General features: G+C 44.4%; 1 protein-coding gene across 8 annotated transcripts in view; it reads right to left on the bottom strand.

Moving 5' to 3' along the window:
* The window catches only part of PPIP5K1 (diphosphoinositol pentakisphosphate kinase 1), a 53,342-nt gene that overhangs the window by 8,931 nt on the left and 19,282 nt on the right, over positions 1-25,129 (bottom strand). For 2 of the 8 annotated variants that reach the window (XM_026087363.1, XM_026087370.1), the window contains 11 exons: positions 24,128-24,269; positions 23,235-23,482; positions 22,000-22,127; positions 21,384-21,498; positions 19,811-19,918; positions 18,293-18,409; positions 17,753-17,917; positions 16,546-16,636; positions 8,317-8,439; positions 4,214-4,276; positions 1,424-1,603 (listed from right to left, as the gene is read on the bottom strand). In XM_026087363.1, coding sequence (XP_025943148.1) covers positions 1,424-1,603; positions 4,214-4,276; positions 8,317-8,439; positions 16,546-16,636; positions 17,753-17,917; positions 18,293-18,409; positions 19,811-19,918; positions 21,384-21,498; positions 22,000-22,127; positions 23,235-23,482; positions 24,128-24,269 — 1,480 coding nt within the window. The remainder of the gene's footprint in view (positions 1-1,423; positions 1,604-4,213; positions 4,277-8,316; positions 8,440-16,545; positions 16,637-17,752; positions 17,918-18,292; positions 18,410-19,810; positions 19,919-21,383; positions 21,499-21,999; positions 22,128-23,234; positions 23,483-24,127; positions 24,270-25,129) is intronic. The other 6 variants (XM_026087365.1, XM_026087364.1, XM_026087366.1 and 3 more) reach the window with 5 other exon arrangements.

Genomic DNA, 25,129 nt, shown 5'->3' with positions numbered 1-25,129 from the left:
GAAAGAAAACTTCACTTACTGATTGTAGAGATCTGACTTTCACACAGAGAAGCTACTAAAAGCTGCTGTATGTAGCTCACAAGTTTGGCTGCATTAAGATGGGCTCCACAAGCCGGCATCATGCTGCAATACTTGGAATGCCAGTACCCAAAGTGCTAAGATTTGTTTCTTCTCTCTACTAGAGCTCACACAAGATGGTTGACATCTGCAGCAGGGCAAGCTCAGCTTTGGCTTGGGAGTAGTCTGTTTTGTTCCAGCATCTCTCCCCTTGAAGTGATTTCACTCCACTTTTGTATTAGTTGCTAGGAGACCAAGGATTATCCTAATTATATCTGAAAAGCAGTTGCCATCTCCAAGTTGTCTGCTTAACAGAAAGAGCCATATTGGAAAAAACAAAAAACAGACCGTATAAGAAAAATTCTCTTCTCCAGGCTCTGAAAATGCTTGACTCTGTTTCTTCACCAGATAAAAAACTAAACTTTTCTGTGTCCATTCCTTCCACCTATGGGTCTGAATGAAAAAGGGGATCCATGCATCACACCACACAGTTCAGCAAGCCACATGCACCAAGCAAGTTTTATGGTGCAAGGTGAACGTTAACAGCCAGGCCTAGCCAGCTACCCTTCACAAAAAGAAATCTTTCTACTTATCTTAGAAGCACTGAGACCTCAATGCACCAGACCTCCCACCTGTGCCAGAGGCTGGGAAATACCACAGAAACAGTGATCTTTGGTTTATAACATCCAGATCCAACACTGAAATCACCTACCTCTTCCCACCACAGACATGACACACTGCAGAAGTCCTAACAGGCAAAACAGATGCCATGCAATGCAGACATACAGAAGCTCAATTTCTACTGTAAGTTGCTCTCTCTAGAAACAACACAATCCTACAAGCCATCACTTCCCCTAAATTTCCACAGCAAGCTCACCTGCATGTGACCAGCTGCAGTGCCTCCTTAAACTTCATTCTTCCCATGCTCTTACTATCTACTTTGGTTTCTCCCTTGATAACTACAGGGACACCAAGAAGCACCCCACTAGGGCCTGCAAAGCGGTATCATGTCAGCAGAGCATCACACAGGTCGGAGCTCATCACTTCAGATGAGGACACTCAAAAGAAGCTTAAGGGCTTGCCCTGGCTAGAGGAAGGAGACAACAATCGCCAAGGATGGAAAGAGCAGTTACAGCTACACACAGAACACTGACTCCATGTGGAAAAGCTTCTTCCTACAGCTCCAAAACCACCCGGTGCAACAGCCCACACACCTTGCTGCAGGAGCAGCCCAGAGATTTGAGGGATGCAGAGAGGGAAATGCTTTCCTTTCTTAGAAGCAAAGCATACTTTGCATTCTCAAGCAGACAGTGGTCCCTGCTCAGCTACAAGAGCATGGGACCAAGGCAGCTGCAGCGTGCAGTACCGTAAAGACACTCCAAGTCATCCTGCCCTGAGATCAGCCAGCTCCTGAAGAGGCGCAGGTGGTAGGAGCACTGCTGGAGGTGATGGGCTAGAGTGGCATCCAGGGAGATGTTCCGGCTTGTGGCATAGTCAGAGGAAAAACGGCGCAGCAACTGGGCAACGTGGTGGTGCTCAAATGCATCTGGAGGAAAGCGGGCCATAAAGAGTGAGAGGAGAGTGGGAGGTAAAGCTGGGAAATAGAAAAAAATATGAAGATGCAGGGAATGGAGCTGCCAGCACCAGAGCTGCTGGGTGGGAAAAGACTCACCCCACATGCTGAAGCCCAGTCCCTCCCACAATGAGCTGATCAGGAATACCCTTAGTTCTGCATACCCCAAATCCTTAGGCAGCAGGTCGGACTCCCATCTTGGTCAGCCTCTGCCAAACACAGCTGCAAATCATGGGCAGCCCCACCACAAGCTGAGCAGTAAGGCTTTATGCTTGTAAGTGAAAGCCTGACAAGTAAATAAATCTTAGGACACACCAAGTCCAATACAGTTCAGGTTCAGCTACATAAGAAAGTCACCCCCAGCCTAGCCCTCCCCCAACCAAAACAAGAAATCTAGACCAGCAACAGAGTCTTACAGTCTTGCATCCAAATGCAGGCAATCACTTCAGCACATGGACGAGAACAAACAAGCTGGCGTTACAGGCCTGGAGACTGTGAAAGGGCAGCCAGGGGATAGCAGGCTTTGCCCGAGAACCTCGTGCCTAGGGATTCTGGAAAAACAGAGTGGGCACAGAAGCACTGACTTCCCCTTTCTAGACTCTCAGAGCAGCCCTGTACAGTCTGTTGTGATGTCCTTGGCAAAGCATGGCAGACAAGATACTAGTATGCAGGCCCAACTCCTCCCTCCCATTTAGGGCCTCAGGACTCATGTCTTACTCCCAAGTCTCATAGGACCAGGTCATAAACCATCCGGTCTGACCTTCTGCTTGGCAACTGCTCTGGTTCACCCATCCCATCTCACTAAGTAGAGGCAGCTCTTTACAAACAAAATCCAGATTCAGAGATATGAATAATTTTTGCACCCTTAGGTGAGTGGCTCAGGTAGCTAAATATTCTTCCTGCTAAAAGCAGTTGCCAAGCCCAGACCAAACATGCCTAACTTCAAGCTCACACTTCCTGGATCTCCTTCTTAGTTTTACTGATTAACAAACACTTTGCAATTAGACATTTTCATTAGGTTCTTGGAAAAAACCTGATGCCCAGTTTCCTTTTATTAGATTTCTGTGGGGGTCAGTTGCTTTACAGTGTGGCTTAGAAAAGATCAGTGCTTAGCACAAGCTTTGTTGGCAAGATAGAATGACACACCCTGCTGACATACACCATGTGTGCTCAAACAGTTTTCAGACATACAAAACAAACTGAGCAGGTGGTCACTCTGGGAAAAACAAAACTAAGGAAACACAAAAGATATGTCCCATTCAGATATTTGAACAATAAAGCCACATTTAGCTGCCCCTTCCCCTTTCATCTTTCCCAAAGCTCTGGTCTTTTGTAACAGTCTTCTGAATTTCTTTCATCTTCCAGGTCGCACAGAGCAGAATTTCTTCAGATTTACTAAGCATCAAGATCCCAGAAACAGCCTTTATCACATAAGAGAGAAATATTTAACCTGATATCTTTCAGCAGTCTGCTTTGGTCCTAGCTTGCCTCAACAGCAGGAGCCATGAGGTATGGGTAGGAGTAGTGCTGTGAAACCAACTGTTTGTGAAAGTTCTTCTGTACAGGCTTAGATAATACATACTAGCTCAAGTCATCTGCTACAATAGAGCTAGCTGTCTTTGTAACCTCAAAAGACACTCAGTTCAGGTGTTATGTTGGTAGCAATATGAAGCAGAGCTGGTGAGTACACATAAGCACTATCAGACATCCTTCTTTACTGCTAGCATGACATGAGTGAAGCAGGCCACACCACCCTAGGGAGCACATTGTTGACACATGTTCCTTCCCCTTTTAGTTCAGGAAGGTGACAGGGCCCAAGCCAGTTTTTTCCACTGACAGCAGATGAGTGAAAGTTTTGGAGACACACCATTCTTGGGGATAATGTGTAGGAAAGGTGAGACCACTCCCACTATCCTTAGAGTAATCAAGGGACTACCCTAACAAACAGGATTGCAGATAGGAGGCCATGAAGTTACCAGTACTCTTAAGACCACTGTGCTGAGGAACAGCAAGCTTAGAGAGAATGTCAGCATTTCCCTTTCTCCCACTCTAGACTGCACTCTTCCAGGTGACGTGTAGCCCCAGGCTATCCTTGTTTCAGTCCTGCAAATCTGCATTGTAGAAACAGAACCTAAGCTGCCGATGCTCTTGGGATATAGAGCAGATGCCCACCCCCATACGTCCAGTCCAGTGGAATTCTTCCCCCCTCCAAGGGGGCATGAGAGAAGGCTTTAATGTCAGCAATGGAATTAAAGACTGCTTTAGGAGCCATTCACAGAGCTACTGCTCCTTCTTTTTCACCTGGGACACAAATGCCTCTGGGAAAAGTTTGGCAGGTATCCCACAGACAGCACAGGCCCCGTTGAGCAGTAACAGAGGATGAGTGAACAAGTTAGTCACAATGAAACAAGGGGAAAGGGAAACATGTCTGGATACTAGATACACAGATGCGCAAAAAAACCAACAAAAAAAACAAATAACACAAGAAGGCTGAAAGGAGGAGGATATGTGCAGAAGGGAGAACTGAATGTGAGCATGGGGTTAGAAGTGTGAGGGAACGTCAAATCAAGGAAGCAAACGTACCATTAGTCGGATGCTTTGCAAACGACACAGAAAATCGTTTTACGGCTGGCATAGACAAGAGCTCTGAGGAAATAAAAACAGATCATCTCAGTTAACAGCCTGCTTCTAAGGATTCCTCTAATCTTCATACACTAGTAGCTAGCCTTTCAAGTTCACCCTCTGCTTGACCCATGTAACACATACTCTCATTGGCACTGCCACAGCAGCCCTCACACTTTCTGTCTGAATGTTTGACCAAACCTCTTAGGCTCTTCACACACTGCCTGCTCCCACTTTCCTTGCACTGTCCTAACACTGACTCCCTTTATACTGCAAAAACTCTCAGACATACTCCATCAATCACAGGCAATAAATACATCCTACCCTCCCACTACACTTCCAGCCACCCAGGAGCACTCGGCCCCCAGGCTCAGTCCAGTGAAAGATGCAATTAGGCCATAATTACAGCCACAAGAGCACAAGGCCAAGCAAGCAACAGCACCATATAAATATAATTCTCAGGAACTCACCTCTGGCCTAAGGAAAAACAAGACTGTTTTCTACAGAGTAACTGAAGATCCTTAGGACAGTTAAGTGCAGTTCAAAGCATCCTCTTAATGTAAGCTAAACAGAGCTATTTATGAATTAAAAAGTTAAATCAGCTAACTATTTTGGGAACAAACATAAAACCCATGAAGACACATCTCTACCTTCCTGTTGCTCAATGCATTTCAACATAGCAGAGGTTTTGGGATACACCTTTCAGACTGCTCCTCAGGCTTGTCTTGGCCATGATTCAGGCCAGGCCAAGCTCTCCAGAAAGACAGCACAAGGACAGACTCTAAGCATCTAATGGAGCACAAACAGATGAGTTTTAAAAGACAGGGTTTAGTCTCTATATGCTACCAAAAAAGGCCAAAAACTTCAGTTTATTCCCACTCTGGGAACTCCTCAGCTATCATGGGAAAGAATGGTCTAGATCAGACTATCTGTATGCAGGATTTGGTGTGAGAATCCAGCCAATCATACCTTTTACTGCTACTTAGGAACTAAGGATGTTTTTATTTCTTATTCATATTTTTCATGCATCCATTTTACCTAGTAAATAAAAGCCATATGGCTATTCCTGTGCACCAAGAATAGGTGTTACACACATCAATTTATATACTGTCACACTCCCATTGAGCTTCTGTAGCTACATCCATTAAAATCACACTGACTTGCCTGTATAACATATTTAAACCAATGCTCAAAGTTGCTGCAATTACCCTTGCCAGGATAACAGCCATAAAAATTGATTTTCTCTCTTTACACTCAACAAATATAGCATAGCAAGCTTCCATACATATGCAACCTCCAAGTAGTGTCTGAGTCATCACCTTGCAGTCAGTCAGCTGGTAATCATCTCCGTTCTACCCTGAATCTCCTTCTTGCTTTTATCAGTGTGTCAATTTAGATGGTGCCGAGACACAAGTTACTGGGTCCCTGGCTTCAGACAAACCAGCTTCAAAGAAACATCAGCAGGGGTGGACCTTCCCTCAACCCCACAACTCACCACTGTGAGACACAACTCACCACTGAAGTGTTCCTTAGCCCTCTTCCAGACCCAAATTAAAAGGCTTAAGAAAAAAAGGTCATTTAACTTCACTGAGCAAATCTTTGATGAAGTGCTATAAACCACACACTACACCTTGAAGCATCACAGCCATGAAAAAAGGCCAAAAAAAATTCATGCAAAAATGTGCTCCAGAATCTCAGCGTTTTTAAACATTATTAGCCTGATGGCTACGAAAAAGGCCTTGATATAGATGTACTCCGAGAGACTGAAGTCTGCTGGAGCTGCTATGTCACTGCTTTAAACTCTAATGACTTTTGGCTTAAATGCCAATGCTCATCATTTGCTGCTCATTTAAGCAGGAACACTCAGATCAAATGCTTATTTCATATTCCAAACTACCTTCCCCAGAAACCAAATGCTCTTCTGCCTCCTACTTGTTTTTCCAAGCCTCCAGCTTCTTCCTCACAATTGCTATTACTGCAGCAAGGCACTGGTAGCACAGGGTGCAGCTGCACACTGAGAAACATGAAAAAATTAAGTGTAATACCAAGATGAATAATTCCAGGCTATGTTAGTCACACATTATTTAAGCAAGTCTACCTTTTAAGTACTTAAGGCTAAAGCTGTGTCACAGTGTGCAGAGACCTTGTCACAGAATTTAGGCTAAACCAGCAGGACTCTGCTTCGAGCCTTGACTACAAGTAGCCAGTTGTAGGCAGACTCCTACTACACCACCTACACAGAGAGGCTGCACAACACCAGGACTGAGCAGAATCAGTTCTGTTCCCAGCTGAGTGTCATCTAGCTAGCCATCTCTGACAGTTTTCCTTGAGAATTAGTGCTGCCTTTGGATTCAGGCCGCTTGCAGAATTGCAGAAAAGCAGCCAGATCCCCAGCTGGTCTTTTGAGCACCTCTCCTAGTATTCACACCCCTACCTTATGCCAAACACCATGAGCTGATTTTGGGACCTGTGAGTAGCCAGCACTTGCTGTCTTGAGCAGCTCAGAACTGGTACAGCAGGGTTTTAAATCCTTCCAGTTCACCTTCGTCTCTATCACTCACAGCCTGTTATGTGCTAGAGAGCTCCCTGAAGAGGTGAGAAGCAACACAATTTTCTCTTACACAGTGAAGAATGGTCTCAATAGAAAGGTATTTAATGAAGTCCCAACAAGTCTGAGAATTGAATAGCATCTTTCCATCCTGATTTGCTAGGCCATTTTCCTTGCCTCAAAACTGGACAGAAATCCAAAGGAACCAACCCTGCTTCCCTCAAAGGCCACAAACTACTGCCCTAATCATCTCCCCCCTTGTAATGCATTAGTGCAGGTGCTCCTTATGAACCCAGAAATAAAGGCACTGAGACTCCAGTAAGGTATTAATTAGATACCATTTACTGAAGGAGCTAACAAGAAGGAAAAAAGACAACAGATCATCTTACATCCCTTCAGATGCTGGGAACCTGAGTTGTGCAGTGTCAGACAAGCCTCTCCACAGATGGAGACTGTGCAGCATGCCGTGTCCTGACTGGAGGTCCATCCAATGCTGCACAGCTCATGGTTCCCAGCATCTGAAGGGACATAAGATTACCTATCTTCTTTTTTCCTTCTTCTGTTAGCTCCAGAAAATGGTATTTTAATCAACACCTTATGGAGTCCGAGTGCCTTTCATTCTGGGATAATAAGGAACACTTGTTCTGGTGCATTATACTGCTACAACTCCTTCGGAACACCTCAGTCTTTTCTATGCTCTGTGCTCCAACTTCCTTGAGGATAGGGATAGACTCTGCTTCTCGATGCACACCACACTAATGCTGACTACAGATCAGTCCTCAGCTGGTAATATCCCTTCACTCATGAGCATGGGGCAACATTTATACTAATGATCCAAGTACATTTTACCAGACTGTCTTGATGAAATTTAAGGCAGTTTCTGCAGAACTAGTCACAGCAACTAGACCTTACAGTCCTTTTGCCATATTTCCTCCAAGCATCCCATTTACGTCAAGCATGTCAGGCTTATATACTTGCTTTCTGGCAACTATGTCAGGCTCTTCTACAGCAGTGCCCAGACTTACTCTAGTACCTACATAACTCCTGCCAAGCACATAATTCTGCCAACAGTGCAGCCCCATCTCCTGTAAGGTGGAAATTACTGTTTCCACAAAAGCTTAGTTCAGCATCTGCAAAATCACCGAGATAAGCAAGATGATTCTATGTGCTGGATTTCTGTACGAGGACAAACCTATGGAGCATCTAGAATAATGATTCCTCACCTACGACAGCAAGTAGCATTAGAATATCAGAGCAAAATCAGACACCAGCAATACCATACATCAATATAGAACTCCTCACGCAGTGTCAGCTCCTGTCTTATCCTAGTGACGATCTGATTGATGCAAAAGGATCATGATTTCTTGGGACATGATAAAATGCATTACCGTAGATCTGATGAATATACACATTAAATTATGTTACTCCTCTTAGCAGTCTAAGTCTTTGCCTCAGTAGCATCCTGAGGCACCAAAGTCCACAAATTAACCATCTGCTGCAGAGAGAACACACATACCGTCTTTGTATGTCAGGCTGCTGGCAAACTTTTTGCCATGGCTGCGTGCGTAGTCCTGGAGGTTGGGGGCACTGGAGGAGCCTCCCAGCACAGTGGTGCTAAACAGCCCGGTGCATTGTGACCCTGGAAAGGCATGGAAGGTGTTAGTATTACATCTCCACTGCATGCAACTACAGAAAAGCGGGGTTAGTGGAAGAACAAGGAAAAAAAATGCCCGCTTTGAAGACAGTCTCAGGAAGAAAATGATACTAAGGGAGCATGGGGAGGCAGTATTCCCCACTCTAAATTCAGTAGTGCCAAATGCAAAACAGGTAGCCCAATAGTCAGCACTGGGAAAGTTCCTAACTCCTTTGGGGGGTTTATTTCATTTGGCTTTCCCACCCTGATGTAGGTGAAACATCTTGATGGTCTCCAGTCAGCACACCTACACATTCACATCAGAAATGCCAGAGATGCTAAATCGCTGATGTGCAAGTTGCAGGGCATAATTCCTCTCCTCTTCTGTCCTTTCTCTTTGAAAGCTCCTTCTTCTGTAGGACACTGGGAAGGAGAAACAGCTGCCTGTCTCCAGTAAATTTCAGTGTTGAACCTGTTGATCAGCTAATGGGGATCAATTACTGTGTCAAGCACTAACAAAAGGAATATGACCAGACAGCTTTCCTCCACAGGCTGCTGCCCAGATATTTCACATCCACTTGTTCTTGCCTTACTATTCCAGTGTAGGTTTAAGTGTTCCATGAACTATCCTTACAAAAACCAGATGCACACACAGCATGGAGCTTTGCTTGCCCTATGGCAAGGAATAGGGCATGCAAGATGGTCTCAAGCACAGGAGGACAACCTAGTACTGGTCACTTCGGCAACTGCTTGTCTTCGCTTTTCTCAGGCACAGCAGTCCTTAGAGTGATTTGACTTTATGTGATATTGAAAGGAACTGCTGGGCAAACGGAACAGAATTCTTTCAACTGAGGAAAGCAGTTATGAGCAAGACAAAACCTTTGATTGGCTATAAATTCCATTTAGATTGTCTGATATTACATTCTGTACTGAGAATACGAACTGCTAAAAACAACATTACTTCCAACATTACAAAAGGCTTCCAAGCAGGCTGATTTTGCTCCACCTTGTCTACCCAGGCAAAAAACTGACATACTGCCTATTTGTATTTAACTAGAATAGTGAAACTATTACTACTGTTGAACTATTAGTACTTGCCATATAGCAAGTATCTCTGTGTTCTAAGATATAGCATCACAGCATGATTCAGGTTGGAAGGGACCTCTGGAGGTCTCTTTCCCAACCCTTTCTCCCCCCCCCCCCCACCTCTCAGAGCAGGGCCAACTTGGATGAGATTGCTCAGGGCTTTGTCCAGTCAAGTTTTGAATATCTCCAAGAACAGAGACTTTACAGTTTCTCTGCGCACCTGTTCCAATGTTTGGCTGTACTCATGGTGGAAATTTTTTTCCTTCTAGCTAATTGGAATTTCCTATGCTGCAACTTCTGTCTGTTGCTTCTCATCCTATCACTGTGCACCTTTGAGAACAGCCTGTTTGTTTGCTCTATAACCTCCCATTTAGGTGGCTGAAGACAGCATTAAGATCTACATCCCCTGTTCAACTTCTGTTCTTAACGTTGAACAAAGCCAGTACTCCCAGCTTCTCCTCGTAGGTCATGTGCTCCAGCCTCCTACTCACCTCCATTGCCCTTCACTGGGCTTATGCCCATGTGAACATGTCCTTCTTGTAATAGGGAACCCAAGACAGGATGACACTACTCCAGACACATTCTCATGAATGCTGAGTAGAGGGGAAGAATCACTTCTCTTGACCTGCTAGCTGCACTCTTGCTAATCCAGCAAAGTATGCTGTTGGCCTCCTTTGGTGTAAGGACACACTGCTGACTCATGTTCATTTGTTGCTTATCAGGACCTTTTCTACAAAGCTGCTTTCTAGACAGACCCTCTTTGGAGAAAAACCCCACCTCCTGAGCTTTAAGTCATACATGTGCAAGCTCAGCTTAAGTTGATGGTACCCGTTTCTTGGAACAAAGGAGAGCAACTCAAAGAACTGTCTCATATACACTGAACTTAAGCTACTCCACCACTGTAAACACTGCTGGTAGCGTTTTACAGGACAGACCAACATGTACATGTTCTTAGACAAACAGGCAAAGAAATCTGACTGATATAAAAGTCTTAGAAACTTTCCTACTAATGCCTTAAAGTGAAGCTCAGTACAGTCCCAGGATGAACTGGAATCTGTTAGAACGCAAACAATTTTGTCAAACAGCATCCAGCATGACACCCATAATCATCTTTCCATGTTTTAAACAAACAAAAATATCCCCAAAACTCATTTACTGGCACACAAACAATGGAACAGAAGATTTTCATTCACTTGCTATCCTGAGCAACTTTGTGCCATTAATCATTAAGATAAGGACACTCCAGTGTTTCTGTTCTCCTACAGTAGACAGAGGCATTTTGTTAACGACCTCAAACCTAAAGAGACTTTACAGGGATGACTCTATGGCAATTGCCTAGTATGAACTCTAGGAGACTGCTGTAGCCAAAGTAAACAAACTGACATGCATCCTAAAGAACATAATAGCATACTAGTCATTTGGATTTTAAAAAGTAGCAAGATTTGATAGAAATAACAATGTGCACTGGATATTTTTTTCTGTATTCAATTTTTAGAGATTTAAAAATAAGCAACCCTTATTTCCCTACAGGAAAGGGAATCTTGCACAAAGTTGTCTTCCCCATTGGCAACACAACACTTCTGTCACTCCAAAAGAAAGGAGGGATTCTACCCCTGTTTTGAAATGCTCTTGGAGGCAAAGAAAGGCTTTGAAACATTCCTAGGCTTCTTAAACCAGACGCACACATGCTATTCCAGACAATCCAAAAGGATTCAAAGAATTCTGCCCAGAAAAACATGTCATACTCCAAAGCACTGCTTTACACAGCCAAAGCAAGCTGCAGCAGTCCCCTCTTCCAAACAGACATATCAAGACATTTTTTAACTGACATAAAGATATGATTCTGGCAGGTATAGCAACAGTGTTATAATAGGAGCTCTGCCCTGCTAGCCTTTCCTTTCTGCCTAAGCATAGGAGGTTTTACCTGAACCATTCCCCCACAGGCAGACACTGACAAGGTCAGGCAGCAGGAGAGGAGGCTCAGCTTCAGAGAATCTCAGAAACAGCAGGTAGTAGCTGAATGATCCACCTCATAACACAGCTGTGAGACAAGCGGCCAAAGTTCAAGCTCCTGTGAGTTCCTTATTCTTTCTTATATTTCCACAAAACAAACAGGGAAGGCATCAGGAAGGAAGAACTTGACTTTTACAGGTAAAGATGCATCATTCTTTCCAATAGTTCTCAGGTTGAGAGAAATTCAGACATCCTACTGACCAGCGATTGCACAAGCAGGTGTTGCAACACAGGTCTCTCCTGTTAATCCTTTTGTGCCTGCAGCTACAAGATTCTCTAGAGGAGGTTAATAATGACTGCACTGAGTATCCAGCTAGAGGTCTACTGTCACAGATCAGCTATCTCTCTCTCTACTTAAAGTTTTGCCTCTGCATATCTTAACTGTTGCTAGAGTGACCAGCAAAGGCTTTCTAGCAGGGCAAGTCAGGTAAAAACCTGAAAGTAAACCTACTGGGATCAGATTTCAGATTTTGTTGTCARGGAAAAGTAATATTGTACAAGGGTCCAGTGCAGTAGCAGTCTTGTCTATCTCCAAGAGAGATATTCATCAAAAACACAAAAGAGGCTGCAACATCTAGGCTTTCCAGAGCAGATGCCTTCTGGTATTCAGATATCCAGTCAGAATAGCTTGCAGGCAGCGTTTGATGTACTCAGTCATTCTCTGAGCAGATGCATTTCCTTTCAGTGTGCCATCTCAGAAATTCTCATTGATTCACATGGATTCACAGAATAACCACAGGTTTCTTCAAGCCTAAGTAAGGCAGTTTATAACAGCTTCCTTAATCCTGCAAGTGGTCTGGGGAAGGCAGAAATAAGTAGACAGACCATTTGAAGTAGCACATTCAAAGAGCGCTATGGCAAAGGATATTCAAAGAGCGCTATGGCAAAGGATATTCAAAGAGCGCTATGGCAAAGGATATTCAAAGAGCGCTATGGCAAAGGATATTCAAAGAGCGCTATGGCAAAGGATACTGTGCCTTTATGAAAATAATATGCATCAGCCATTACTCCTTAGATTTTAACAACTAGCTGGAGACATAGCTGTCAGACTCCAGGGACATTTACCTGACCATTCCAAATAATATCCCATTAACTTGGTAATTATTAGCTTCCAAAGCAGCAGCTCATTCACAAGTGACAAAGAAAGGATCAGGCCTTTCAGAAATCCCTTGATTGCAGGATGTCCAAATAACAAAGAATAAAGAACTGATGAGTCAGAACTGCTGCCAGGAAATCCATGGCCATGGCTTGAAGCTAAAATGCAAAAACGTTTAAAAAAATAAGAAAGTGGGGGTAACTTGTACATTTCCACCTCCTGGTGCTTACTAGTCATCTGCAAAGTCTAGGGTTCTCAGCTGTCTTTGGACCCCACAACACAAAAGACAGCTATTCAGCTTCCAAATTGATCTAGCTTTTTCAAAAAGTTTTCAGGAAGAATTTCAACTATTAAGCCACAGTTTAGGTTAAGATGGCAGAGACTAGCACTCTCAAGGGTGGGTAGAAAACACCAAGTGCCTTAAAACATTATCTTCTGCTGGCCACCATGCAAAGAATGGCTAACCAGGGAACTCCAGCTCAGTTAGACCAACCAGTCAAACACTGCTGCAGATGACAGGTCTGTTCCATACAAAGGCCCTTTATGAATCAAAGGTAGAAATATAACCTTATATAAAGAGTAGCTTTGCATAGAAATTGCTGTTCTATGGAACAGAAAGCCTGCTAGTTCTCTTGTAAAATCATCTCTTCCTGCTAAGTTTAGAAATAATGTAACAAATGATTATGTCATGCAACCAGAAAGCCAATCTGCAAGTACGAAGCTTGCTCTGTTGCTCCCATACTATGAAGGACATCTGCATCTTCTCTTGCTAGAAGCTGAAAGGAGGAGATTGTACACAAAAGGAGTTACAATAATTACAAGAGTGCAGCTAACAGAGACAGTGAACAGATGCAGCAGTTTGCACAGCAGTTCAGGCTGAATAGCACAAAGAAGAGACCAGCAACTCTGCTCAGATCAGCATACACATCCTCAGCTATGGCAGTGATGGTATGGCATGGTCCCCAGCAGCCATTGGAGCAACTGTCCCTACAATATCAGAGGCTTTGATCCTGACAGAACTACAGTAGGAGGATGAAGCTCTGCAAGTCTCAGGCTGCAGGAAGTGCCTAGGGCCTCTTACTGAGGCAGGGGCAAATGTTCTTCTAGGCTGCAGGAGGTGTGCCGTGGTTGAAGAGCTTCACCAAGTGAAGGAGCTGCAGGAGGAGATCAGCAGACTGTGTAGCATCAGAGAAGATGAGAAAGAGATTGACCCCATCTTCTCTGAAACCCTGCAGTTTCAAGAGCCCAAACCTCCAACTGCAATGCAGGGGCATGCAGAATCTATGCCTATCAGTTTGGAAGGTGGAAATTTCAACAACAGCGAAGGCTGGGAGTGGTTTACTTCTGGCACCAGGGGGAGGGGTCCTGCTCCACCAGAAGACTTGCAACTTTGGAATAGGTTCACTACCCTTGTAGCTGATGAGGAGTTGGGGAGCACTGTCAAACAGAGCATCTGCACCAGCTGAGCCTCAGCCACACAGGAGCACCTGGAGGAAGCAGCAAGTGTTGGTAGTGGGAGACACCCTGCTGCGGGGGACAGAGGCCCCCACTTGCTGACCTGAGCTGTCATCCAGGGAGGTTTGCTGCTTACCGGGAGCTTGCATTTGGGACATTGCGGAGAGGCTGCTGAGGCTAGTCCAGCCCTTGGGCTATTAACCCCAGCTGCTCTTTCACATGGGCAAAGACACTGCCAAGGGAGACCTGGAAAGTACCAAGCATGACTACCCAGCTCTGGAGGCAATGGTAAAGGGCATGAGGGCCCAGACAGTGTCTCCTTAATGCTGTCAGCGACAGAGAAGGGCTTGAGAGGACTGGACAGATCTTGCGGATCAACAATTTGTTGAGCAGCTGGTGTCAGCAACAGTGTTTTGTTTTCTACAACAATAGGACCCTTCTTTGAGGATTGATGGCTGCTTGGAAGAGACGGGATCCACTTGACTAAGGGTGGCAAAAGCATCTTTGGCAACAGTCTGGCCAACCTGGCAAGAAAAGCTATAAAGTAGGAGCAATAGAGAAGGGAGAGAATGACCAACAATCAAGCGAGGAAGTGGTGGGTGGTGTTGGCAAGCAAAGGGTCTGGGGTGATGTGAACAGAAGGGACATCATAATCAACAATACAGGGCTGAAGTGGAATCACCCAAAGTGTATGCATGTAAATAGGGAAGTGCTTATGGGACAGCAATATGGGGAAAGCTCTCATGCACTTGCCCAGAAAATCAGCACACTTGGGTGCCTCTCTAAAGTACCTGTATACTAATGCATGCAGCATGGGGAACAAACAGGAGGAATTAGAAGTCTGTGTGCAGCTACAGAGCTGTGACCTCACTGGGATCATGGAAACATGGTGGTATAGCTCACACGACTAGTGTGCTTCTATGGGTGGATGCAGGCTCCTTAGGAAGGACAGGCCAGGGTCGTGAGGAGCGGGGGAGCAGCCCTTTATGCAAGGGAGCACTTGGAATGCACGGAGCTCTGCCTGGGGACAGGCAATAAGCCAGTTGAAAGCTTATGGGTCAGGACTAGCAGGCAGACCAACACAGCTGACGTTGTAGTGGGTGTCTGCTATAGACTGCCTGATCAGGAAGAAGTAGATAAGGCCTTCTTCAGATAACTGGAAGCCTCATGTTTGCAGGCTCTGGTTCTAATGTGGGACTTTAACCACCCTGATATCAGCTGAAGGGACAACACAGCAGGGCACAAGCAATCCAGGAGGTTTCTGAAGTGCATTGATGACAGCTTTCTAATGCAGGTGATCGAGGAGCTGAGAAGGAGAGGCACTCTACTAGACCTCTTTGCTTACAAACAAGGAAGGACTGGTTGAAGATGAGAGTCAGGGGCAGCCTTGACTGCAATGATCATGAGATGGAAGCGTCTGAGCATGCATGGATGGGATCAGAAAAGCCAAACCCCATCTGGAATTGAACTTGAGAGTCATGAAGGGAAACAAGACAGGCTTTGACAAGTACATAAACAGCAAAAGGAAGGTTGAGGAAAATGTGAGCTCACTGCTAAATGGGACAGGGGTCCTGGAGACTGAAAAGGCTGAGGTACTGAATGCTGCCTTCTTCAGCTCAGTCTTTACTGGTAAGACCAGCCTTCAGAAATCCCAGGGTCCTGAGACCAGAGGGAAAGTCTGGAACAAGGAAGACTTACCCTAAATGGAAGAGGATCAGGTTAGGGACATTGAAGCAAATTGCACAAGAAAATCCATGGGACCTGACAGAATGAACCCATGAGCATTGAGAGAGCTGACTGATATCATTGCGAGACCACTCTCAATTATCTTTGAAAGGTCACGGCAACTGGGAGCAGTTGCCACAAAGATGATTAAGGGACTGAAGCATCTGTCATACAAGGAGAGGCTGAGACAGGTAGGACTGTTTAGCCTGGAGAAGAGGAGGTTTGCAGGGGGTGATCTTATCAATGCTTATAAATGTGTGATGGATGGGCATAACAAAGGTGAAACCAGATTCTTTTCAGTGGTGCCCAGTGACAGGATGAGAGGCAATGGCATAAACTGAAAAACAGAAAATTCCATCTGAACATAAGAAAACACTTTTTTTACTGTGAGGGTGGTTGAACACTGGAACAGGTTGCCCAGAGAAGTTTTGAAGGCTCCGTCCTTGGAGATATTCAAAACCCAACTGGACACAGTCCTGGGCAACCTGCTCTAGCTGACCCTGCTTGAGCAGGGGGGTTGGACTAGATGATCTCCAGAGGTCCCTTCCAACCTCAACTATTCTGATTCTGTAATAAGACTCTACAGTAATCTAGGCAGTAACACTACAAGAGGACATAATACACACAGAAAGACACACATGGAACTTGAGCCAGACATATATGTGGAGAGACAGACAAATGCACACAAACATACAGAGGTACAGGAGGACAGGCTGGGTACAGGTCAAGTACAGTACCTAAGCCACTTTGCTTCATCTCAGAAGACTGTCTGGAATAGGTGCTGAAGAGGCGATAACCTCCTGATTTGGAAGACGACTCTGAAAGCACCTGCAAAGAAAAATAGTATAATCAGTGCCCCCTGCCCTAAGGATTCCTAACCAATTTACCCACTGATCTCAAAAGCCTTTATAATTCGATTAAAGAAAAATGTCCTTGAATCACATTTTTCAAGAAGGGTAGAGCTCAGCTTGTGATATGCTCAATTATTTTTAATTTCAGGTTTGCATCAGGTTGTGGAAGAGCAGAGATTTCAGAAGTATGAAGGGATTTGTGTACTCAGCTCCTTGTCTCCCAGGACTCCTGCTAGGATCACTGCGACACAGACTTCCTTCTTTAGAAGCAGAAAAATATATCCCCTTAGTTTACTATGTGCCTGCTACAAAGAGCTCCTGAGTGTTGCATACAAAATTATATCATCAGTGACACAGAGACGTAGTCAGCTAACAAACCTCTCAAGCCCTGAAACTCTGCTTTCACTGACTCAGAAAATAGATAGCAAAAATGCCTGTTAAACCCCGCCAGAATGAGAAACAATTCTAGAGCACCTTGAAGGTGTCAGCTGCCAGCTGACTATGAAGCTAGTCTTATGACAGTGGGACAGCCCTGAAGGAGAGAAGTGAGGCTAGCACAAAAAAAAGCAAACTTTGTTGCTTTAGCAGATCAGCGAATGGGACGATTGTAAACCCTATGATAGGTTAAGTACCCTGCAAATAAGCCCACTAAATTAGCAGGCACCTCCGATGCTCATGAGATCACAGATGGGAGACAGGAACAAAAACGGTGGAACTGAACTGTGAGATGCAAAGGCTGGAGTCCAAGGGAAGCCAAAGTTGTCATCACGGTTAGGTGAAGAGGTTGTATGCAATCTCACAGTTGGTTAATGCCTTTACAACACATGATCTGAATGTACTTGTGCTTCTCAAGCATTTACTTACTTGCTCTTCCAACAGCACTTCCTCAACAATTGCTCTGTCCAGTGTTCCCTCTGTCTTTCCTCAATGAGAAGGAGTTTGGTAGGTCAGTTTTCCAAAATCCCTATTCAGCATCTCCTGTTCCTTTCATAGAATCAATTCTGACTCTGGTATGTTAAGAGGAATCCCAGGAAACCAATACTAGGCAAGGGACCTTCATTAGAATAACTGAGAGTGCCCATTGTGTTATTACCTCCATGGACCCTGTTTTCCGGTTCCTGATCAGTGGTGACCTCCGCTGAATGCTGACTGGCTCGGAGGGCTGTGGAGACCTCTGCTGTGCCTGATCTGGCTCATCAATGCCCTTCTCCTTGGAGAGGTCTTCCAGGCTGCCTTGGTCTGCTTTCTTGTCCTCATTCTACAGTAAGGAAACATTGGCAGGAGGCAGACAGCTATAGTTCCACATGACCTTACCAAGCATTGCCCAGAGCATTCATTCTAGGCTTGGTTCTCTGAGTTCTACCAAGCTCAGTAAGATATCATCATTCTGTTTTTCCAAGTATTGTCAAAGACTGCCCAGAAAACAGCCTGCAAAGCTAGGCAAGGAACATAACCCTTTAATAGTTCTCAGATGCAAGAGAAACATCAGAGGAAGATTTTTTGCTGGAGTCTAGACCATACCAGAACTTGGCAGAATAGTAAGGCATATGAAGGTGCACCTAGGATCAGAGTTAACAACATCCCCTACAGGCAGGGCAGCCTGCGTCATTCATATTCAAGACATCGTGCTCACCTCTGCTGATGCAGGCCGAAAGCCAAACCCTGTAGGGACATTTCCATCTTCCTCACAACCTTTTACACCAGGGCTGAAATGCAGCTCCACATGAAAACGCTCTTCTGAAGATGGGTCCTGTGAACATAAGGGAGAGGGAATAAATAAATAATCAATCCCACTGTCAGCATATGCTATGATCTGAACCTAGGCCACCCTGCCATGCCAGTGCAGCACACATCCCAAGCGCATCCTTTTGGAAGGAAAGCGGAAGCAACAAGAAACCAACCACAAACAAACTGGCTTTGGGTTTATGTCTCATCCAAAAGGACAGCCCCTAATAGCACAGAGCTGAGGCATTCAAACTGTTGTTATTCTGTGACAACAGCCATCAGAGGACTGAAACAGGATCAGGCTATAGATAAGTGTGTGTATGTATTTATATTTTTATATATATATATATATATATATATATAAAAATATAAATATAAATAATTTTTTCCCCCCCTACACACACACACTTAAAACATAGCCCCTTTGGATCCACGCCTGCTGCAAAACCACAACACTTGGGGGCAGGGAGAAATTTGGTTCCTTCCCTCCTATGCCCTTAGTTTTATAGATCCAGGTTGTTCCAAGATTTAAGTAACCATCCGCAATATTTAAAAAAATTTTAATTGCATTTTTTTTGTTTGGTTGTTTTTTTTTTTTTTTCTTTTTCTTTTAGGAAGCAAGGACTTCAACAATATGTCACTAATGATGTAAAACCAAAAATTTCATCATCTCTACTCGGTAACAAACTTACACTATTACTAGGAGATCTATTTAGACTTTAAGATTTTTTTTTTTTTTTTTTTAAAAAAACATCCCTGGGGAATATTTCTCTTCTACCATTAAAACTCCACATAAACTCTCTGAACACGAGATTCTAATCCTACAGCTTATGGAGTAAAAGGAGTGCTCCACTCGCTCACTAGGACCTCCTGCACTACAGGTCCTAAAACCTTATCCAGCAGCTCTGCACTGAACCTGTTTATGGTCATTACTATCAGTTTCCACATTCTAGCTGTTTTTAAATGACTGTTTCCTAAATACATCAATATATAATTCCCTAAATATATCAGTATATTTTTAAACCAAAGAGCCTTTTATGAATGTGGAATTTCTGGACAATTTCTAGAAGCATCCTGGAACAACTGTCAAATATCATTTGTTTTTATTTATTTTTTCAATTGTTTATTTTAATTAAAATTAAGAAATAGTAAATGGTTTTACTTTAGGAAATGCTTTACAATAGGCAGTGTTAGTTGCACAAATTTGGTATTACTGTTCATGGCGGTATTGTTTACATGGAACAAATATTAACTGGGTCACATCTCCCACCTAAAATAAAAACTAGCAGTTTTGTTAACAGTCTGTACATCTTTATTCACAAGTTAAGAGAGCTCAGATCACAAACTTCCCAGCTGAGCTCATCTCTTGGGGACTGTGCCTTGCATCATGGCAGGAAGGATTTTACCCTACAGCTATACCCCTCACCTTGTTGTTGTCCTCGTAGAGCATGATAACAATCTGGGTCATGTAGTTCAGCTCTGAGATAGCACTCAAATAGTCCATGGCTCTCTTCCACTGCTGGTCTTTGTTCTCCTGATATATACACATAAACAGTCGCATGGAACAAGCAACAGCAGACACCTTGCAGCATTCAGTGAAATGGGTCTGAGAGGCATTGCCTCTCCACAATAACAACATTGTCAGGACAGAAACATCTTGCTTAACTTGCATGAAGAGAAATGACCTTGCAATGAGGGCAGGGTGCTTACAGTGAGGAGCAATTGCATAGAGGGACACTGCAGCTATCCATACAATTCACTTGCAGATCTGAGCACATCCAGCTGCAAGCCCCCTATGCCATGCCGATTGGGAAAAAAGCATAATCCACAGCAGGTTCCCCAACACAGTCATTCTCAAATGGTGGTCTACAGAGTAGAGTGTTTTAGAGAAATCACAAGAAAGCACAAGGGATGAACTGGAAAAAAGGGACTGAGTGAAGCTGTTTTTACTCAAGGCTGAAAGAAAAGGCTACAGAGCTATCCAGGACCCCTGGGTTCCACGAGGCAGGGCAACCTAATTGTTTCCCAGCATTGCTAGAGAATGACCATACCCAGAGTGCCGTACACACTGCTGTGGAACATTCCACCATCTAGATGGATATGAAACAAACCTCAGTGGTACAAATGAACCCAGATGCAGCCTAACATCCCTGTGCTGGCAATACAGAATCTTCTGATGCTGGAGTGGACAGTAACAGCAGCATCTTATTCAGTAAGCAAGTAATTAAGAGGTAGTTGCATGATCACAGCCTGCAGACAGTGAGCTTCCACAGACATCAGAAGTCATGCCTGCTAAACAAGCCCTAACTCTCATGGCATTTCAGAACACCATATTTAAAAACTGGAAGGCAAACCAAAGGGTCTACTGAGGCATCTAAAGCAGAGCTTTTCTCAGGGCCTGCATGACAATTCCATCAGGAAGCAGGTTCCGAGAGCAGACTTTTTGCCTAGTGAAGAGCTTGGATTGGAAAAGTCATAGTCCCTTAAACTGGGCCATCTGTCTCTGTTGGTGAGCGCTCACTCTCTATGCTTTTGCAACCCCAGCTCACTTCTGAAAGCAAACTGACTTTTTTGACTTAGAATTGACAGAAGTCACTAAATAACAGAGCCAAGCCCTTTAAATAAATGGTTGAAGGAGGTAGGAAGAGAGAAATTCCCTCAGTCTCTACTACTTTACACTGGTATCTTTCTACAGAGAAATGACCTGGACTCCTCCAAAATCAGCAGGGCAGCTCTTGGAGAAAACATGCCTCCATACAAGCAAGGCACGCAGTGTCAGGAATGAGGAAGAACTATCCTCTTACACGCCAGAAAGGCAGTAAGCTGCAGCATGCAAACACAGCAGAGATGGAGTTTGGCCGGAGGCCACTGATATGAGTCATTAGCAGGAGAGCTGGCTAGAGGGGCAACCTACAGACACACACTGTCCATCCTGGAAAGGGCCACTGAAAAAAAAAAAGGAAGGAGGCTTACTCTGGGAGCACTGTTGGGACACTTACATCCAGGAGCCCTCCATAGCGGAAGATACTGAGCAGAGAGTGCACATGGCTCTCACTGGTGAAGTAGAGCCGTGTCCGAACATGGCGACCCGGTGACAAAACTCCTCTTGAGTACCTAAACCAAAACCAGCCCCATGTTACTCTCAATCCATCACTGAATTATCATCTATCATACAGCAGCATCTCTGCATGCTTAACAGAACTAGATAATCACACACCAGTAACTATCAAAGAGCAGTAGGAACAGAACAAACTGAGTGAGCACTAGGCACAGAAGCAGTCAGTTCTGTGGTATCCACATGGTGGGGCAGAGGTAGCCTCATCACACTAGCATCTGCTTCTCCTTGCAGAGACAGGAACGAGTGCACCACCATCCAGTTTCAATGGGTTTAAACTTCTGTGTCAGGTTGGCTCCCACTCAGCAGCCTCGACATGCCCTTCCCACTTCTTTTCCAGCTCTAGGAGCACCAACATGCCTTCCTTTTGGTATGTCCCTCAGTATATGTTTAGTGTCTCCTCCCATACCAGTACAGTCTTCTGGCACGGTTCCCACACACACTGTTCCAAAGCCTGCCCTCCCCCCGCCTCCAGCAGCAGCATGCAACATGATCCTTACAAGGGATGCAGTTTGTTGACAGACTCATCCTCATGGGTTCTCTGCAGGTCCAACTGGATCTTTTTAATGAGAGGAAGACAAAAGCCAATAGCAATTTCCAGCTTCTCCTCCTTATTAATCCCATACTCCTGCAGAAACAAAACAATAGATATCCTTGAGCCTTGGTTCTTTGCCACATCTTCAAATAAAATAAGGCTGTTTGCCTGCACCCAGGCTTTCGAGAGCCTCTGCATATTCGCAGTGACATGACAGTAGTGACTGCAGACTTTCAGTCCTGTCCACAGGCATCACTACAATTATGCAAGGCCAAAATGGGAAGTGCCACTCAGCGCCTTTTTCTAATTGTTTCACACATTGAGGAGGATAACAGAGGACAGAAACACTTTCAAGAAGTGTCTAGACATAGCTGTCAGTAGAGTTCCAACACTTGTGAGGTGCAAATGCCGTCAGGGAACATTCTCTCATGACAAACACTTAGATCCAGATCTGGCACATGCATTAGCACAGTACCTACTATTTGCAAAGAAAAAACTTGAAATGGCCAAACTGCATCTCAGCCAGAAGAGCATGAAAATGCTTAGAAGCCCATCTTTGCCCCTAAGTGCAATTGGACCCTGCTGGTAAGAGCTCTTGTCCCATGCATATGAAGCATTTATGCCAGAAGTGGGACAGAACAATATGAATATAGAAATTTACTGCATGTAGTCATCCTTTTCTCTACCCTTTCCGCGTGCATAAGCTTGGTGAGAAGCCAATTTTGCAAGCTGAACAAGTTCTAGTTTAACAAGGACATTAGATCTGCTAGAACAAGCCTTCACTCTAAAGAAGAAATCTTTCTTCCCATATACAATCTTGTATGAAGAAAATGTTGCTATAGTGCACAGATTCAGCTTGAATGTGTCCTGTAATGCACTATGATGAACATGGAAAAGCTGTTGCATCACCTGTTCATTACCCTGAAGCTGTCAGATTCCTCATCTAGGAAACAGAACATCTTAAGCCCAGAGTCACCGCAATTCACCTGAACTAGCCTTCCATCACGAGGACTTGATCCCTGATCTCAACCCCAGATCTTCCCTTTTGGAGTGGATGTCATAAATGGTTTTGCCCCATACAAACAAGTAGAGATATCTAAGAAATATCTGCAGTGCACTGCCTTGAGAGTTAACGTGCATGAAACTCAAGAGAAAACAGACAGGGAAAGAGTCAGAAATTGGCAGCACAGTCATCATTACCCAGTCAGGCAGGACAGGCTCTACCTGGGGTATGATCACATCTGCCAGGGCTTTGGAGAGTTTGAAAAGCTCTGCTGTGCCTTCCAGTTTCAGGGCACAGTTGTGTTGTACATCATACTTGATGCAGTCATAGATATCAGGGATCTTGCTGATGTCATAACGCCCATTCTTCATGCGGAAATCTCTCTCCAGCTTACTCCAGCGTTGCAGCATCAGTTCTAAAGTCTCACTGTGGTACAGCTGCAGGTCTAAACAACAGCAAACACAAAATCACATTCACATCCTGACTATGTGTGTTCCAGCTGACCTGAGGGCTGCTACGACTGACTTCTAGCAAAGAAAGCCTCTGATTGCTATGCTGCCCACAGGAATCCCAGCTATGAGAAGCCACTGGACCTGCTGCACTGTGTTTTAACCTGCAGCCCTAAATTAATTCTGAAATATTTCAGAAAAGTGAAGCTGCTTGATTTTTGGCTGATGTCCACTATAAATTGTATGAGTGTCCCACAACTGCCTTTTTAAGGCTCTGCACTGTCATTAGGAAAGTTCTTAGAGGTCAACAAGATTGAAAAACTTACCATTTATAGCACTGAGTCCCACTCCAGGAAATGCTTGAACAAAGTCAGGTATAACCCTCCAGGCTACACTGATGCTGTCTACATTCACTTTAATCCTCATGATGCACTTATCAATTCCTTTACATTATAGTTCTCTTGAACACTAGTTGATAGGAGAATAGGAGCTTCTACATCAATAGCATGTACATAATTTCACTCTAGAATTTCATTGCAGAAGACATACATAAACCCTAGTGGTGTATGGGAGCTAAAAGGAAAGCGCCCATATAAGGAAAAGTGAATCTGTTCCAGACCCTTTCCAGCTCTGATGCTCACCTGCAGATTTAGGGTCTTCCAGACGTTTTTTTATCTGGGAGGTGAGATTCTCGATCAGGGCGAACACCTGGTTACAGACCTCTACTGGGTTCTGGATAAATGTCATGGAGTTGAGCAGAGAAGCACTGCCAGTAGGTGCTAGCTGAGAGAAAATACCAGTACAGATCAGTTAATATCTTTGCAGACTGGCAGAACAAAATGTCTGCCTCTTTCAGCTGCCCTGCTTTCTGATTAGGCACAAAGTTGTGTTCCCAGTCAAGTGTAATAAGCTAGTTCTGGAGGTACTTAGGCATCTTCTTAGAACTGCCTCAGGACCAAAGTCAGAAATGGCAAACAACTACTCCTTCCAGATCAGATCTCCCTTCACCTACTAGACCCGCTCTTGCCTTGCTTGTAAACTGCTTCTCTGTGCTTGGGCCAAAGAGCCTCCCAAATGTTTTAAACAACTGTTTCAGGTGAAAAACGTTTCCTAATGGTAATAGGTTTCAGCCCTGTAATTAGATCTCAGTCTGTGAAAAATAGTGTTTTGGGGCCTTGTCAGAGAAGTAGCTATAGTGCCTTTTATTGGTTGCTACGCTGGATGTAGCCCATGCTCTCTATTCTGCCGTTATCAGACACTGATAGGATCACAAAAGAGTTTGTGCCCCCAAAATCTTCTAGAACGGATTTAGAATCTGGCAAAGATGTACTCTCCATCCACAGCAACTGAGATTGTTCCAAGAAGTATGCAGTAAACCACAAGAACTCACATCCCAACAAGACAGACCCCACAGGAGGTGAGGACAGAAAAGTCTCCCTGCTTTTCATCATCTGCATTAGTGATGAGTGGTTGCCAAGTGGGTCCAGGATAAGCAAAAACTATTGCATTTGGCTGTTGTGCTCACAGCCTCAGCTACAGCACTCACATATACAGGAGGTGCAGGAGGATTAGCAACTGTCAGGGCCAGAATCATCTCTCAAGTCATGAACCACAACATACAAGAATAGGAGCTCAAAGATTCA

Source organism: Apteryx rowi, unplaced genomic scaffold (assembly GCF_003343035.1).
Source record: "Apteryx rowi isolate R43461 unplaced genomic scaffold, aptRow1 scaffold_713, whole genome shotgun sequence".
NCBI lineage: Eukaryota > Metazoa > Chordata > Aves > Apterygiformes > Apterygidae > Apteryx > Apteryx rowi.
Note: the sequence above shows the minus strand (reverse complement) of the source record. Positions and strands in the feature narration are given on the sequence as shown.